This window comes from Botryllus schlosseri, chromosome 12, assembly GCF_051294905.1.
Source record: "Botryllus schlosseri isolate E-star chromosome 12, Bs_hap1, whole genome shotgun sequence".
In the NCBI taxonomy this organism is placed as follows: Eukaryota; Metazoa; Chordata; class Ascidiacea; order Stolidobranchia; family Styelidae; genus Botryllus; species Botryllus schlosseri.
In genome coordinates this window covers 13539931-13556893 of record NC_137247.1, presented here as the reverse complement: position 1 = coordinate 13556893, position 16963 = coordinate 13539931, and the positions used below count along the sequence as shown (strand labels likewise).

Below are 16963 nucleotides of genomic sequence, written 5' to 3'. Positions count from 1 at the left end.
ACAGAAGGAAAATATAGCATCCTGGCGCTTTTTAGACTATTAACTGTGTGAAATTTTGGATTTTCAGAGTGATAATGTGACTTTTACATGTTGCGAAATTAAAGTGGCTTTTTCTCATAATTTTCTATTTTTCGTACCTTGAAAGTTATGAATCATTTATGAGGCAGTAAAAATCGTCCAATCAACTTGAAAATTTGCAGGAATATGTATCTTGGGATGCTGCTCCGGATGAAACTGTTTATTTTATTTTATAAGTGAAGGGTCCCTCCCTGTAGGTTCAACTAACTCAAAAATTTGTAAAAAATTTAAATTTTTTTAAATTTTCAAATTTTTTTTCCAGAGAATAACCCTTGTTGAAAAAAAAAGAGTTTCATCCGGAAATTTGGGGTAATTTGAATCTATTATATGCACCAAGAAAAAATTTAACCCAAAAATTTTGCCAGAAAAAAATTCACAAAAAAATAGTTTGAAAAATCATAAAATCGGATGAAAGTCAAAAAAACGTTGACCATTTTTAACCAAATTTTCACCGAAGTTCGAACGTCCAACACAGCACCTTGTGTCAAAATTTCAGATAGATTGCTTCATTAGTGTCAAAGTTATGGTTATATGACTGATTTCCCAATTCGAGGGGTAGCCTAGCCCCTTGAGTATATGCTGATTAGCGATTGTGATTAAAGAGTGACATCTCGTAACTGAATGACATCGAATGTCCGCAATCATGTTCGACGCGTGCGTACATGCGTAGTTGATTTCCACTAGTCTTCACTTCTAGTCCGGTAGGCTTGAGTTATAAAAGAGGTAAGGTTTGAGCCACCTCAAATCGGCGTCATTATAGCACATATTCCATAAAAACTCGTACGTTTTTACTTGCGCAAATCGTCGCCGAGGCTACGTAAGACGCAAGACGCATGGATGAGCGGGCGTATTTAATTGTTGGACGCTTTGATAAGCACGCGAATTTAATTGTTCCACGCGTTGATGAGGGCGCGTATTCAAATGTTCGACGCGTGCGTATTTCATTGTTCACGACAGATCAGGGAGTCGCTAATTAACAGCACTTCCGGACTCGTCGACAAGCTTATCATACGCCTACAATCACCAACACGGGGATGTTGTATAATCGTTATTTACGCATCGCATGTACTTAACCCTAATGAATCGATGCTACGTTACTAAATTCGGAAAAAAATCGAACCCCCCCTTTTATTTCAAACCCTCCCTTATTTTTCGGCTGGCTACGCGCCTGCTAGTGACGTACGTTGAGTCTCTCTGGACATGACGACGTACAGTGATGTGTGGCGAGTCCGCAAGGGTCATCGAAGATTTCTCACTTTCCGATACAATCACTTATTTTCCCAACAACGAAAGCCAGACTCACGTCGCATTGATGCACCGGTCCGAATTGCCGCATTTGAATTCCTTCGCAGCGTCGCAAGACTTGACGCAGTCTTTTTCGTCACCCCCGCCAACGCAATCGATCGAGCCGTCGCAAAAGAACGACTCTCGAACGCACTCTTTGGAAGACGGGCACTTGCGGTCGCCCGCTGAAAAACGCAAGGCAGATATATATGCCGGTAAGTTTGATGTTGTGGCTACGACGCGTCTCAGACGTTTGAAGAGAATGATCGGTCACAGCTAGCTGTAGCTATAATTGAATGTTCCTTCACGCACACAGATTCCGACACTCCTGTACATCTACTCAGGAAATTTTACGCTTATTACAATTTTAGTTGTTATTTTCACTATAGATAACTAACCTACGGATAGATACGCAACACCCGTCGTCACGCTTGCTTGCCTGGAGGAAATCACCGCTCAGCAATCTGAACGCAGCAATAATTGCTAATCCTATAGCTGACGACCTGAGCGCTTAAATTAAATAAAGTTGATCTTATTTGAAATTCTGAAAATATACATTAAAATTTCATTAACGGAATGGAACCAGCTCGAAATAGCCTTCAAAGTCTGTAAACTGGCATTGTCGCTAACAATGGCAGCGACGTAGCACGATGACCGTAACAATGGCCCTCGCGTGGTTGCGATTGTTAACAACAATGCAGCTTTTCGGACTTTGAGGTGTATTTTGAGTGGGTTCCGCTGCCCTGATCAGATTTTAATGTATATTTTCGGAATCAGTGCGACAGTAGCTTTCAAATAAGATCAACTTTATTTAATTCAAGCGCTCAGGTCGTGAGCTATGGGATTAGCAATTATGCTGCGTTCAGATTGCTGAGCAGTAACTTCCTCTGGGCAAGCAAGCGTGACGACGGGTGTTATCTATATTTTCACCAAGCGAATCAACCTTTATTGTGAATCAACAAAAATGAGCCCGTAGAGACATTTAAGGACAGTTCGTATGATTTAAAGTAGTTGGAGCATTTTCACAAACTCCCAGTAAGCGTTTCAGCGAATTTTTTTCAGCGACTCCAGCTTTTAGCAATGCACACCCGCATTCACGAAAAGAATCTTGCGTTTGTTCAGAGAGAACGTACGGGGCAAGACACACTCCTTCAATACCAGCATGGCGCAGCCTTCATTTCGGAGAACGCCGCGCACAATTTGAACGGATATAAAATGGGGCGATACCAATTGAACCGGGGACTCGATATCCAACCAAAGTACTTCGCCGATCAATTCTCACCTTGACAATCACAATCCTCTTCGTCTTCACCGTTCGGACAGTCGGCGGCATGATCGCACACCCACGAGTCAGGGATGCACGCCCCGTTGGAGCACCGGAACTCGTGAAAGATACAAGTCGTGGCGTTTGGCTGGAAGAAAAAGAAATTGTTGGCGTGGCATCACGTCAACGATGGCGCACGGCATATGACTAGAATTACGTTTGTCGTATCTGGACACCACTCAAGGAAAATGGCGTACACACTCTGCCATGGTCATTTTTCAAATACCACGACTGTCTCCGAGTGTCTGGAAGGTCTTTTATTACCCAGGACATTCGAGAAATTGCGATTATTACAATGAACACTTTGCAGAAATAGCTGATTTCAAGGAACAATAGGACCAAGTCAATCCCACTTTTATAACTTTGACTCGAGTCAAGTCAAGACATGATACGTCTTCCTTCGTCGAGTCATGCGCAATGACTCAGGCATGCCCGCGAGTCGAGTCAATACACAAATGGAGTCGCGTCATTTTGTGTATTTTAAGAACATGATTCGACCCAAAACTTGGGACTCGAGTCATCACAACCCTGTGGTACGAAACTTGAATATTGTATTCCACATCTTTCCAATACAAGAGTTGGCTACATTTAGTATACCTTGATCGTCTTCAAGACTCATCGGAACACTAAACGGATTCAAAAGCCAAACCGACATCGTAACAATAAGAATTAAGGACCATGAATTTGCATTGCGGCAATGGGCACCGATAAATTATGAAGTATACGTGCAATAATAGCAAAGCTAGCGGTAAAAACGACGGGCGGCGCACAGAATACAAAGAAAACGAATCGGAGATTTGGAATTTAAGCAGAAAATCTTCAAGTTTAAATACATAAACCGGGATTGGTCGGCTGTGGTAGTTCAAATCGACGCAATCTCACCTCACACTGTCCTTCTGACGTTTTCATTTCGCCTGTACGGCACTCACACTTTTTACCGACGGACTCGAACTCGATATTGTCGCAGTAGCACTTGTCCACCAGACCTTTGCTCTGAAAACAACCACGGCGTCGGACGCTGAATTATTCGCAATTTCACAATAAGTACGCAGGAGCCATACGTCAGCATGCAACAACCGACATATTTCATTTTCATTTATAAAAAAGTAAAATTACCTCGTCGGAGTCTGGAACCGGTATACACAGCTGCGGGCATTTCGACTTTCCATTTCCGCAATCGTTAGGGTAAATCTGCAGACCGCGTCGCACGACCTGCGCAACAGCATTACAACGTACAATAAATCAAAACATGACAGCAGGTAGAAACCGTAGCTAAATTAGCCAGCGGTGCTACTAATGTAGAAGTAGAAGCATACGTAAAACGATCAACAACACTAAGAATAAGTTATAGGATAGTATATTCATTATTCATATTGAAATGAACCCGAATATTTTGGGCCGACACTCGTCAGGGGTAATCATCAGCAACTAGTAGAGAATTGGAAGGAACATTGTATATCAACAATTGATATGCAATGTTCTTTCCAATTCTCAACTAGTTGCAGACGATTACCCCTGACGAGTGTCGGCCGAAAATATGCGGGTTCATTTCAATATGAATATACCGTTCAATTGTATATTGAAGTTCTGTACCTTCAAGAAGCTCTTCAAAAAAAAGTAATCACGACGCAATTTCATCCGTAAAAGTGATGGAAATTTATCACGAAACTACTTTAAATAACAATTGTTGCTTGTAGTTTTGCCTTGAAAACTGTTCAAGTACGCAAAACCTACTCCAGTACTCGGTAACTGACCGCCTCTGCGTTACAGAGACTTGCTAAAATGACTCATTGATTTTGCTGACTCAAAAGGCAGCGTGTTCATAAATTTTCCACTCAGATTGTATAGTCATTGTGGTTAGTAAAAGTAATGCAGCAAACGAATACGTTTTGACTAACAAAACTATCTATTTGCATAATATTAGATCATACTCATACAGCGTGGGCTGTTGCATAATGCTCATAAAGGAGTTTCAAAACAGAAGGGTTGGTTCCATTCCTATGTTAACCAATGCTAGATAGCCAACGGGTAATAAGCCACATTGCAAAAAAATAATACTGCACAGGCAATATAGGGCACATATCCGTATATTACCATGTAAAAAGACTCTTGAAGGTTCAAAACATCGATATGCAATTGAATAACATACCTGAATATTCATGGTATTGTAAACCAACAATTGTACCACCAAATACAAAGTCACTGGCACGAAATTTCCAATAATCGAATCAATGTTTATTCGAATTGTAATCGATTGTTGATATACAATCTTCCCGTTTCCAACAGATTGTTTGACTCGCTATAAGTTTTACAGAGCAAAATCAAAACCGTTTCATAACTACAATAGTGCTTATTCTGACGTGCAAATATGCACTCCGTCTTTTATTCATATCGTTTACTTTTATATTTTACTGCCTCTTCTGTACAGCGAGCGCCCTAGTGCAGATCTAAGCGATTAGGGCCGATTTTTTAACCTAATTTTTAATTTTAATTTAACCTAACCTATTTCCGAGTTTGACCTGAAAAAATTTTTTTGACTTCAAAGCTGACAAATTTTAACTTGGAAAATATTTATTTTAACGAAATCTGGAGAAAGAAAGATTACAGTAGTTACATCACGCATTATGGTGGATATAATTATAATTTGTTGTAGTACAACGAAAGATACTTTTCTACATTCATACGAAAATAATCGCCCTAGTAATGATATATTGTTACATTCGGCGCCCTATAAATTATTATGTTATTATTGTTATTGCAATGTTTTTACCAATTTTCAACTAGTTACTGAGGATTACCCATGACGAGTGTCAGTCAAAATATTCGGCTATATTTCAATATGATTCATTAAGTTGTATATTATCATTTGCACCGCTTCCGATATCTCACCTTGAGCACGCCGACGTCTCTGAGATTAACCGCAATTGTGCTGTTGTCGTGAATTTCGAACTTGTCCGCGCGTTGCACGTCTCCTTCCGAACGCCAGTAGTAGACAAAGTTCTTGAACGTCACGGCGTACCTGACGTCGTTGTCTGCGAGGAAAACACCGCAAACGTCACAAGCTTGCAACATTGTCGTGTGAGGGATACGGACATAGCGATGGTAATTTCTATGAGAATGCTATTGCAAAGCACACAAAAGAAAAAATACAAGTGCTTCACGGTACTGCTACGGAAGGAACCGTACAAACAGCTATTCAATAAACCACGAAATCCACAATCAACATCTTCTGTTTACAGTATCCAAGTAGATTTTAACTACTTACAGTACTTTACTTACTAGAGAAGTGAACATTTTCTATTCATTATAAACTGGTACAAATGGATTACTTTTATAATTGCAGAGCTTCTTGGAGTTACAGAACTTCAATATACAATTGAATAGTATATCCATATTGAAATGAACCCGAATAATTTCGGCTGACACTCGTCAGGGGTAATCGTCAGCAACTAGTCGAGAATTGGAAAGAACATTGTATATTGACCCGATTGTTGATATACAATATTCTTTGTAATTCTCCACTAGTTGCTGACGATTACCCCTGACGAGTGCCAGCCGAAAATATTCGGGTTCATTTCAATATGAATATACTATTCAATATTATAATTGCGCGGTTCCTTGTTACTCGTACCTGATGCGATCAGTTTTTTCCAGTTTACACTGAATAGAAATGGGGCAACCGAGAGAGTAGGCTAGTGCCTGAGCCAAGAAAATACCATAGCAATAACTGTCAGTTTACAGCGAAATTCCACAAATTACCCACCGTATAGCAGCGAGCTCGTGGTGTGAGGCGGATCCAAGTCCATCGCGCCGATTTTCGTAAAGTACGACCCTTTCTCGACGTAGTACAGCCGGTCGGCAGACACGTCCACGCTCAGCGACCAATACCACCTCGTCCCGTAGTCGTGCGATATCGCCGTGGCGTTGCTGCCGTCCAGCTTGACTCTGACGACCTTTGAGCCCAACTTATACGGGGCCTCGTCTGTAGAGTGATGGCAGAATGAACTTGGAACTTCTTGGAAGAGCTACTTGGCGTTAATAGGGCCAGGCAATTGAATATCTGCGTGATTCGATTACGAGTGTATGAGTACCACCTATTGCGTAGGGTTACCATATATTGGCATCTGGAAAGGACAATTTTTACAAATTACAAAAGTTAGATTGGTTGACTAAATTGACTATTACACGTTAATCGAACTCAGAAAGAACAAACTTGACTACCGGTATTACAATTGATATTTGACGCTAACACAGTGATTCTCAAACTGGGGGGCGTGAGAGTGAAATTTTTCACCATCATAAAGGTGGACGTCCGACCCCGATTAAATCCACGAACGATCCCCATGGTTAAAAATTATTTCCAAGCCAATCACAGCTCACATACCGGCGTAGTACAGATAGCCCTTCCTCGCGTCGATCGCCATCGAGACCACTTTATGCAGCAGAGTCTGGTTCACCGTCAAATTCCTTGTGTACCTATTACTGGCGTCGAGGCCCATGACCTTGATCGAAGACGGCTTGGTCGAGGCCCAATACATATTTCTCGAGTCCCAATCAAAAGCCATGGCGGTAATATCGGTCGTTTCCGACACCATCGTTTTATTGACTGAAACAAACGAAGGGTATCTTAGCGACGGACCTGTCGCAGAGCAGTCTTCGGATGACTCGAGTCACTTTATGAAAATGGCTTGACTCGACGTGCCAGAAATGTGCATTGACTCGTAACAGGTGATGGGATTCAGTTCCGACAAATGTATACTTGATTTGAACTATAAAATTCTTCAGCTAAACCTTACGTCACATAACGATCGAATATTACCACATTGCTGATACAATTTGGTTATAAAATGCACGTGACCAAATTTTTGCTAAAATAATTTCGACAAATGATTTGCGATTCTTGCCGAGATTACCAGTCCGAAAATCCGAATACTGTCGATCATAAATTTTGCTATCGGCCGATTAGCATTCAACGATGCAGTTTTCGACACAGGTTCGCAGCATAGTACTCAAGCAGAAGTAGAACCGTAAATATACGCTTAATTACAAGTAGACGTTGAAAGACCTCAAACGTATCAAGTATATAGTTTCAATACATCATTTTGGTCGAGATGTTGCATACTTTTAACAGTTAATCGAGGGAGGGGGTGGCCATTTTATAAATTGCAAGGTGTATCATAGCGACTAATGCAAAAATTACTGACGACACGGCCAATGGGCAGGCCTACAATCTCCGAAAATAGATTAAGACGTCATGAAATGGGGGGAGGTGGTATTTTACACTGCTCCTATATCAATTTCACTCGTGAAAGCGATGCGAAGTTATCGCAAAAGTACTCAAACTTCTCAAAATCAAAATTGTAAAGTACTGTCGTAACGACCACCTCTTGGTGTCATACTCTTGAGATTTCATGGAGTTTTAATTTATCCGCAGTCAGTAGGCGAACACTTACACGACAGCCCGCGATTAGAGCAAACGCGTTCGATCTTCTTGCCGCTTGCGTAGTAGAGGCATTCGGTGGAATACTCGTAGTCCAGGTCGTGAACGTACTGCGGGAAGCTCATCAAGACCGGGATGGTCTCCACCTTGCCGTTCTTCAAATCAACCCCGGTGATTCCTACAACCAGAAGTAATGCTGGGCTGGGCAAAATACGGCTGCACGGAGCGCGCTTTGACAGATTTACGATTACAATAAGATAAACAAGCAGAAAAAATGACGCCGTAATTGAACGTAGACCGTTTATTTTTGTCTGCACTATCGATGCGCTTAGATCTGGGCTTCTTAACGTAGCTTCAAGTGGTCCATGAAAAGTTAATGCTGAAACTACAACTACATTGTCTCTATTCATAAGGTCTGTCCTAATTTTTGTCTGTATTTTGTCTTTCAGTGCTTACCACGATCACAGGGACGGTACAAACACCCATAATTGTACGTAAAGGCCGCGGCAAGGGCTGCACGAACATGATGACACCTACTTTTATATATTAGGCATCAACTATACAATGCGGCGCCGTGATTAGGATTGGGCAGAAGTGAAAACCAAAGCCATCAGTTTCCCAAATTCAGCGGTCCAAGCAACCATCCATATAAAATTCATGCGTTAAAAGAACCCTAGCCTTGGCTATCGAGACACCACTACCACTTTTCTCCTGTCACGCTGAGTGCCCAGTCGGCAAGCCTCTGATACCAGTTTCACGATCAAGTCTTTGGTTTGATACAGCCGGGGTATTGGATCCCAACTTACCAAGCAAGCAGCTGGACGCTCTACCACTATGCTATCCCGTGAATAATGATTATTGGTCAGCTATGAAATACTTTCACCTCGCTTATTCTGTGTTGGGAGCACCAGCATTTCTAAAAGTTTGGAAACATAACTTAGTATATTATACACACTGGTATCAGTTATACTCGAGCAAAAACTCGTGTTTGAGTGGATTTCCATCACTTTTTTCACTTTAGAAATCCCACTGTTCTTCTAGTGCCAGTGCCCACCTTACTGGACTAATTTTTGAACTTTCCCTTTTCTATTTTTAGTTGGAAGTAGTACTTCTACTTCTACTTTCTAGTACTTCTTCTAAAGCAGTACTTCAACTTCTACTAGGAGTTTCAGGTAATAATGCACCATTGCGATAACGAAATAAAAGCCGACAACTGATTGCGACTAGCCGACTAGATTCATTTCCTTACCTTCCACTTGAAATGTCAGCGTGGGTACACCAAATATTTATTGATGAGCGCTAAATCCACAAACAAATATATGCCGGTAATTCAAATATACAAATCGAAGTGTAGATGTCACAGAGCTGGCCCGCTCGGGAACAAACATAGATGAACTATGTATGCATTTTGCATATGTTGCAGGTACAATGAAATTGGCATGATTACATCATATTTACTTTCTTATTATACTCTGACAACACAAAAACTTACCCGAACTACTGGTAATCACGAGGTATGCGTCTTCCTCAATACTGGGACAAGTCGTGGCGACGGGCCCGTAATGACTTTCGGCGTCCCCCCCTCTGCACTGGTCACCCGGTATCTTCCGATATCCTTTCGTGCGATCGTAGGAGGTCCCGCTTCTGCAGTTTGGCGGTATCTGCCGAGAGAAATACATTGCCATTGTCAAAAAGTGAATGTTACAGCAAAACGACCGAGTCAGGAGGCGTACTTCCTGCAACGCACGCAAAAGCTCACATCAGCTATAATTACTACCCATTACGCACACACACAGAATACAAAGAATATATCCAGTATACCATTGTACTGGGAATGTGAAAGGCAAAATTAAGGGTTAAGATTGTACACTGTACAGTATATCAATCTTACCTAAAAAACATTCAATCGAAAAAATGCTGCATAAATTATTCTCCAACCTGTAGTTAATAGTGTCTTGGTGTGATGCATGATGCAATGCCTATTTTCACAGTCAGAGTAGTGGGATAAACAACACTGGTTAACGCCTTTTAGGTAGGCCGAAGAGTGTGCTATATTTACTCATATTACAGATAATTTTGAATTGAGCTCTGAACACTGCGCAGCAATTTGAGACATTGAAGGAAATGGTTGCACACAGGTCGCTTACGTTAGCAAAACAGTCCAACAGTATCTTTTTTCAGGTCATATTACACAGATTCAAAAGTTGAGGCCATTTCAAAAAACAAACACTGGAAAGGCGTGGGTGACTGAGCTAGGAATAGTACAGCAAACATCATATATCTTAGATACGGAAATACTCTGGCTAGACTCAGGGGTAGTCTCATAAGTGTGACTGCAACATGAATGATGATTGGGATACACTTCCTAAGATACAAATAGCTTATCTAAAGGCACATGCTCTACCTTGAAAAAGCACACTTCCATCAAATATATATAAACTCCAGTAGTGCAAGGAGTGTGGAGCTCCAATCTGGATTTCTATCCAAGTTTGAGAAAAAAAACTTCATTATCTAGGGGGGGATGGGGGAATTTGAGTATATTTTCAAGTTTGAGCAGCTGTCATTTTCATAAACAGTCAAATAAAAAGGTGGCTGGTTGATATTTGTAACATTGTATGGTTGAATATTCGGTTGCAAATTAATTGAAGATTCAATTTGCTCGCAGTGGAAAAATATTGTGATTTTTTTTTTACAAATTTGTATACTCAATTTACCCCAATTTTGTGGGAAAATTGAGTATACTGTCTAAATTGTACTTGAAGCAAGCCTTATCCCCACGTTATACCCAAATGACCCATTGTATGGGAAAACTGAGTATATTTACTTGTTTTTAAAAAAGAAACTGGAACAAGATCTCTTATTGTTGCTTAAATAGAAACTTTTTTAGGAGGAACAGCAGAACGAAATAATTAGATGTCAAAGTTTCACTAGATGTTTGGATTCAAATCAAATTTGACAACCCCTCTTCTTTCTGAAATTGGTGCTTTCACTTTGAAAATTACTTCATTGAATGAAATGGAAAATATTCTCCACATGAAATTGATGTCATCAATGTTTCAGGGATAGGAAAATATGGAACCCGTTGGTTGATGTTATGTTCATACCAAACAAAAAATTATGTTCGAATGTTGCACCACCACCCATCATATTTTCCACCTGCCCCAGAAACTTTGTCTGTCTGTATTGTATAATGAGCCAATCCAACTCGTTGATATCCTGCCTCTTTCTGAACTGTTTCAAATTCCCCAAGTCCATCTCAGAACTGTACTTAGAGTGGCTACTTCCTCCTCATAATCGTCACTGACCAGAACTTCATTGCTCTTGCGTTTTAGCTTTCATACATTCTCCTCATCTTAAAGTCTAGTCATGCTTTCTTCTGATGTCAGCTCCTCACCAGTTATGGCCTGATCAAGTGAACATGCCTTATTTTGGCATTATGACTAGCTAAATACTTTTTGATTCTCTTTTCATTATTTGTGAGACTGTAGTAATTGCCCGAGTCAAACTTTTCATCTAGTCACTTTCTTCTACTGATTCTTGCTCTTGTGGCTACAATTCTCTGTGTTGTTCTAATTAACTTTGTTATGAGCGCTTCATAGGGAATCCCAGACTCTATTATAACAGCTCTTTCCTGTCTTACTTTCTTTGGTGGCCTGATCGAATTCATGTGGTGCATATTTAGGGGTTCGTTTCTTCTTATAATACCTGAACATGGCTGTTACTGTTTTAACTCTCTAATTGTGTAACAAAATCAGAATAACAAAATTCAAAAGAGTATCTACAACCTCTCTGATGATAGTGCAACATAAAAAGTTCTCATTTAGTAGTATACTCAATTTAACCCACCCCTAATTTATACTATACCCGAATCACCCCAAAAAAATATTCTTCAAATTAAAACTTACTCTTGCCACCATTGACAAAATGCATTGCCATACCTTGTAGTATGATCAACTATCACAAACTTAAGCAATATTTGGATATGCAACAACCATTTTTATGCTGTCTGCAAAGAAGTTGAAAAGTGGTGTCAAAAATGAAAAAAAAATTCACAAACTTTCAATTCCACGTGGAAGCTATAATCGGCCTTTGATAAAAATGGTTATTAGTCTTATCTAGAGCTTACATAGTGAGCTAAAGAATAAATGCAGAACTGCGGAATTTAAAGCAGATATGTTGAGAAAACAAAAGTTTTTGTTGAATGTACTCAAATTCCCCTACCTACTCAAGTTCCCCCACCCCCCCCTACAGATGTGTAACAACAATTCCAGAGCATTGCATTGTATGTTCGGCCAGTACGGGGAGATAAAGCCTACCAAGACTACTGTGTTCATTAGGGCTCTTCAAGAATGACTTTTTTTCTCAAATCGTACTGGCTACTTGATAAAATTGTTAGGTTACCTAATTTAAGCCTACGCCACACACCAAATTTGGTCCAATTTCAACCAGTAGCCACATTGCTACTGAAGAATATAGTTTCTATTTGTTATAAAAAAATACTAACAAAAAATTTGAAATTTTCTGTTCACCCCATGAAAGTGTTAGGTTGTCTATAGAAACGATGTTCACCAAATTTGGTTCAATTCCAACCAGTGGAATCGGAGTTATTGCGGTCGAAAAATTTGGATTTGAATATAATAGTATTCACGGTGGGCACCACTATAATAAATAATTAAAGAATTGGTCACCGTAAATACTATTTTATTCATAATCCAAATTCCGTTTGTAAACACGGGAGAAAAATATGAGAAAGAAGCCATCGTATATTGCTATCGAAACGCAACAGCATGCTATGAATTACAGAATTGCAATGAGTCAAAAATTATCAGAAATAGGATGGTATTGCAAAAGAGGGGGTTTCAATTTTGAAAATAACGCCACACACCTGCGTACAGGCATTTGACTTACTTCGTACGGGTCCACGTCACTGTTCGGGTCTGGTATGCACGCCAGCGAATGCGAATTCGGCGCAAGATAAAAGCCCTTCGCACATTCGTAATCGAATCTCGTACAGCGACAACTTTGAACGGAAGTGGGCCGGTCGAAATCCCGACCATTGTAACAAGGCCCTCCATAATACTGAAACCAAAACATATCACCCTGTTAACACCCAAAGTCATTACGGACAACCGCATATGCGGGTGCGTACCGTGTGCTTTCTTTTGTATGTCGTTTTAGTTCCAAGAAGGCATGACATGCCGTTTTCATCCTCCGGTGCCCATGAACGGTAATCCCACCGTTTACAGATGCGACCGTGAAAAGCCCACATCAAGTCCACCTGCAACAGCAACGGATTAACGCTGATGTACGAGTCAACCACATAGTCAAATTAAAACCCCCAGCAAAAATGGTCACAGTATTTTATTATTCCTATTCACATACGGAGCACCGCTGTGTAATGTTGGCCTACATATATCAGACTTGATTCAAGTAGTCAACATTGAAAAGATAGGCTAGCGTAATGGTTAAGCGCCCGGCTTCTTGATCGGTAGGTCGTGGGTTCGATCCCCGGCCGGGTCAGACCAAAGACCTGATTAGTAACACCGGTATCCATGACTTCCCTGCTTTACTGGGATAGCATGGAGGGGTGGAACAAGACTTAGAAAGCCGTATAAGGCTATATCTGCACCTTCCTTGTCCAGCGGCATATGCACATCATGCACTCATGATATGCATATGCGCAGATCGTGTGTATGTGTATCATGAGTCGGTGTATATGCCGCAAAAACATCAAGGACAAAAATATACTACGTCCTTTCCTTGTTACTCAAGTGGAGGTAGAAGTAATGTTGTAATTTTCAACTCGCATACAAGTAGAAGTAGATAAAAGGTATGAAAAGTACTTGGGTGGCTACTTTTGAAATCATAAGATACACTCTCGTGACTGACGCAAAACGACGGCACGCTGATGTAGACAAGCAACAATCGAGTCAATTAGCGTTCAGATTGCACAAAACGGAAATGAAGGAATATCTTTCCGAGTGTTTGAGAGGAAATTGACTATGCTCGGACGGGGTTCGCAGAGGGCCACAATATTACAACAGGGTAGAAGCTTTGATGGCAGGATATCGATTCGTATTTATACACAGAATTAATCCCGTTCCATTAGCAAACGTTAATTTCGATTAAAAAAGTCACAAGCCACACATATCTAGTAGCCTAAGAAACGCATTAAAAATACACACGTAGAGGCGAATCGAACTGCCTACCGGTTATTCAACACTCAGGTGGCTACAGTGGCATGAAGCTGGAGTTTACAGACGACCGAAGTTAGTTTGCTCAGTCAATAAACAACGCAAGTGCACCAACTTCAGAAATATTACTGGGGTCTGTGAATATCAAACAATCAATGACTAGTTTTTTGTATAGATTCGTGGTCCCCTATGGTTGCTTTGAACATGGTATCAACTGAAAAGTTACATCGGCATAAGTTGAGATTTTGTCCATGCATAAGATTGTAACTCGGCCAGGCTTTTGTTACGTTATTGACCTTACTTTAAAAATTTTAACACAGTAAAGGAAAACTTTTCCATGCTGTTAGGCAGGGGTTTGCAACCTTTTTGACAGGCGGGCCAGATATAAATGACGCAGTAAAGGCATGTAGTAGTTGCAAGCCTATGTACATGACAATAAGTAAATCACATGAAACTTTTTTATGGTTCATTGACTAAATTTAATCAAAAATAGATGCGTGAAGTCGGCGAATGCATAATTTAGTGATTTTAGTGTTTTCGAAACTTGTCCTAGCTCTCTTGAGCTAATCTGAAATGTATCATATAACACTTATAAGCTATATTGGAAATTACTTCGCAGGCTGCACATTTCACAATCTCGCTGTAAGGCGATTGATACATAGGGGTATACAAAATTCCATAATCACATCAGTTGTTAAATTTGTTTCTGCATCTTAGATCAGCAAACATTTCTTGTTTCAGCGAGAATCATGGTATTACTTTTCCCATCCACACTAACAACACAATCAGTGTTACTCATTCAAGTAATATCCCATACAGCTTTTTATGATTTACCAACATCAATAATGCTAAATGTAACATAGAGACAAAACTTTACCACTTGCAGAAATCATTAAGCCTACTTATTATTACGCGCCAATATAGATAGAACACAGTGCCATAGTCCGTATGGCGAACAGTTATCTTGCCAAAAATCTGGCAACAGCTGTGGTGCGTATTCAGTGACGCGTTACAGGTTGTTCCAAAGACGTTGGAAGGAAGCAATTGTTATTGTAACAATGCCATCAGCATATCCACGATCGACCGTCGATAACAAACAATATACCTGCACAATGATCCACGAATTTTCATCATCATTGGTAGCACCGAACACCGTAAATATAGTGGTGGCTTCACCAGGCTCGGTCATAAGGCCGTACACACCGATGGGTTCCTTATAAAACGTCACATTACTCCACGTATCACCTGCACATAAAGTTTAATGTTACTAAAAATTTAAGAAAGTGAAATCGAATCGGGATACCTTCATCGAGAGAGTAGAGAAGAGTGTTCGATTTGCCGTATTTTTGCACGATAGCTATTATGCCGCCGTGATCAGCCCATGCGTAGAACCATTCGCCTTTTTTTATCTACATTTGAAAAAAGTGACAACATTGGTACCGGTACTGATTAGAAAGCTGCATGGATCAGAACATTCACATTCAGTATGACATTGATTGAAAATTCCTACTTTATTGGTCAGCACTCAGCAGTACATTGTTCAAATTCTTTGAAAAACAAGATGTTTATTTGAATTTTCTTTTTTTACACTTTATCTTAAACATAGTTAAGATGGCATTTTCCTAACAAAAATGTAAACTCTGAAAAAATTTGGGCAGCACATCACTCTCTAGCCCAGTGGTTCTCAAAAACTACGGGTCCAGCCAGTCAGTTGCTTCTATCAGCAATGACAATATACTCGACAACATTATTTCTCTCTACTCGACTCAAATTATATCACAAACAAAACTCAATTCGGCTTCAAGTGCTCAAATGACCGACTAAAAGAATTAGGGGGGTCATCACACGCTTTCTAATAAAATCTGTAGACACAAGATATTTCATTTAGTTTCAGGTGGCGATATAGCCGAAAATTGGGGACTAACCTCTTTCCAATCTTTTCCGCCATTTGGAGAAAAAAACAAATCCGACTTGGTCTTGATATTAGCGCCAACGCCGCCAGCGGCGAGGATATACCCTGGCGCGGACGGAGCCGACAATATCGGCGACGACATGGTGGAATAGTGCGCGGCGTGGAAATCTTGAAGCAAATGCAACGAGCAGGGTTTATCCCCGCACAACGCAAACGTTTTCCCGGTGCTGTCAGCGCGGGGCGGCGGCACGTCTTCCCATATAACGCCTTTGTCGAAGGAAACCACCGTTTTCATGTCGGACATGTTGTACTGCTGCGTCTTCGATATGACGGTGGCGGTGTTGGCGAGGAATATGCTCCGCAGCCCGTTTACCTTGTGGACGTCAGCAAACGCGTTCTCTTTGCTGGCTCTGCGCGAATACTAAGTGTAAGGATATTGCAATGAAATTGAAGAGCTTCTTGGAGGTACAGAACTTCAATATACAATAGAATAGTATTTTCAATTGCAATGAAATTGTAAGACTGGTAAGAGCAGAAGTGGTCAAAGTATTCATCCTTGGTACCCGAGCACGTCTATTTCTACTAAGAGAGAGAGAGAGATCAGATTTATTTTCGCCTGCACCGTCGAGATGCTTTGACGATAGAGATGCGATACCACATTCAGGTAAAGTCATCTTGTCTGCATCCCCAATTTTTCACCTCCATGCTATCCGTGTATGCTGAGCGCCTAG

The 16963-nt window shown here is 40.6% G+C and overlaps 1 protein-coding gene across 1 annotated transcript in view; it reads right to left on the bottom strand.

Annotated features, from left to right (window-relative positions):
• LOC145451834 (uncharacterized) overlaps positions 1 to 16963 on the bottom strand; it is a 53281-nt gene that overhangs the window by 25016 nt on the left and 11302 nt on the right. The window contains exons 9-22 of the mRNA XM_080330061.1: positions 16246 to 16642; positions 15624 to 15729; positions 15426 to 15565; positions 13276 to 13404; positions 13035 to 13205; positions 9619 to 9787; positions 8140 to 8304; positions 7071 to 7292; positions 6450 to 6668; positions 5576 to 5718; positions 3803 to 3898; positions 3569 to 3679; positions 2645 to 2774; positions 1382 to 1547 (exon numbers count right to left, since the gene is read on the bottom strand). Of these exons, the coding sequence (XP_080186187.1) occupies positions 1382 to 1547; positions 2645 to 2774; positions 3569 to 3679; positions 3803 to 3898; positions 5576 to 5718; positions 6450 to 6668; positions 7071 to 7292; positions 8140 to 8304; positions 9619 to 9787; positions 13035 to 13205; positions 13276 to 13404; positions 15426 to 15565; positions 15624 to 15729; positions 16246 to 16642 (2364 nt within the window). The remainder of the gene's footprint in view (positions 1 to 1381; positions 1548 to 2644; positions 2775 to 3568; positions 3680 to 3802; positions 3899 to 5575; positions 5719 to 6449; positions 6669 to 7070; positions 7293 to 8139; positions 8305 to 9618; positions 9788 to 13034; positions 13206 to 13275; positions 13405 to 15425; positions 15566 to 15623; positions 15730 to 16245; positions 16643 to 16963) is intronic.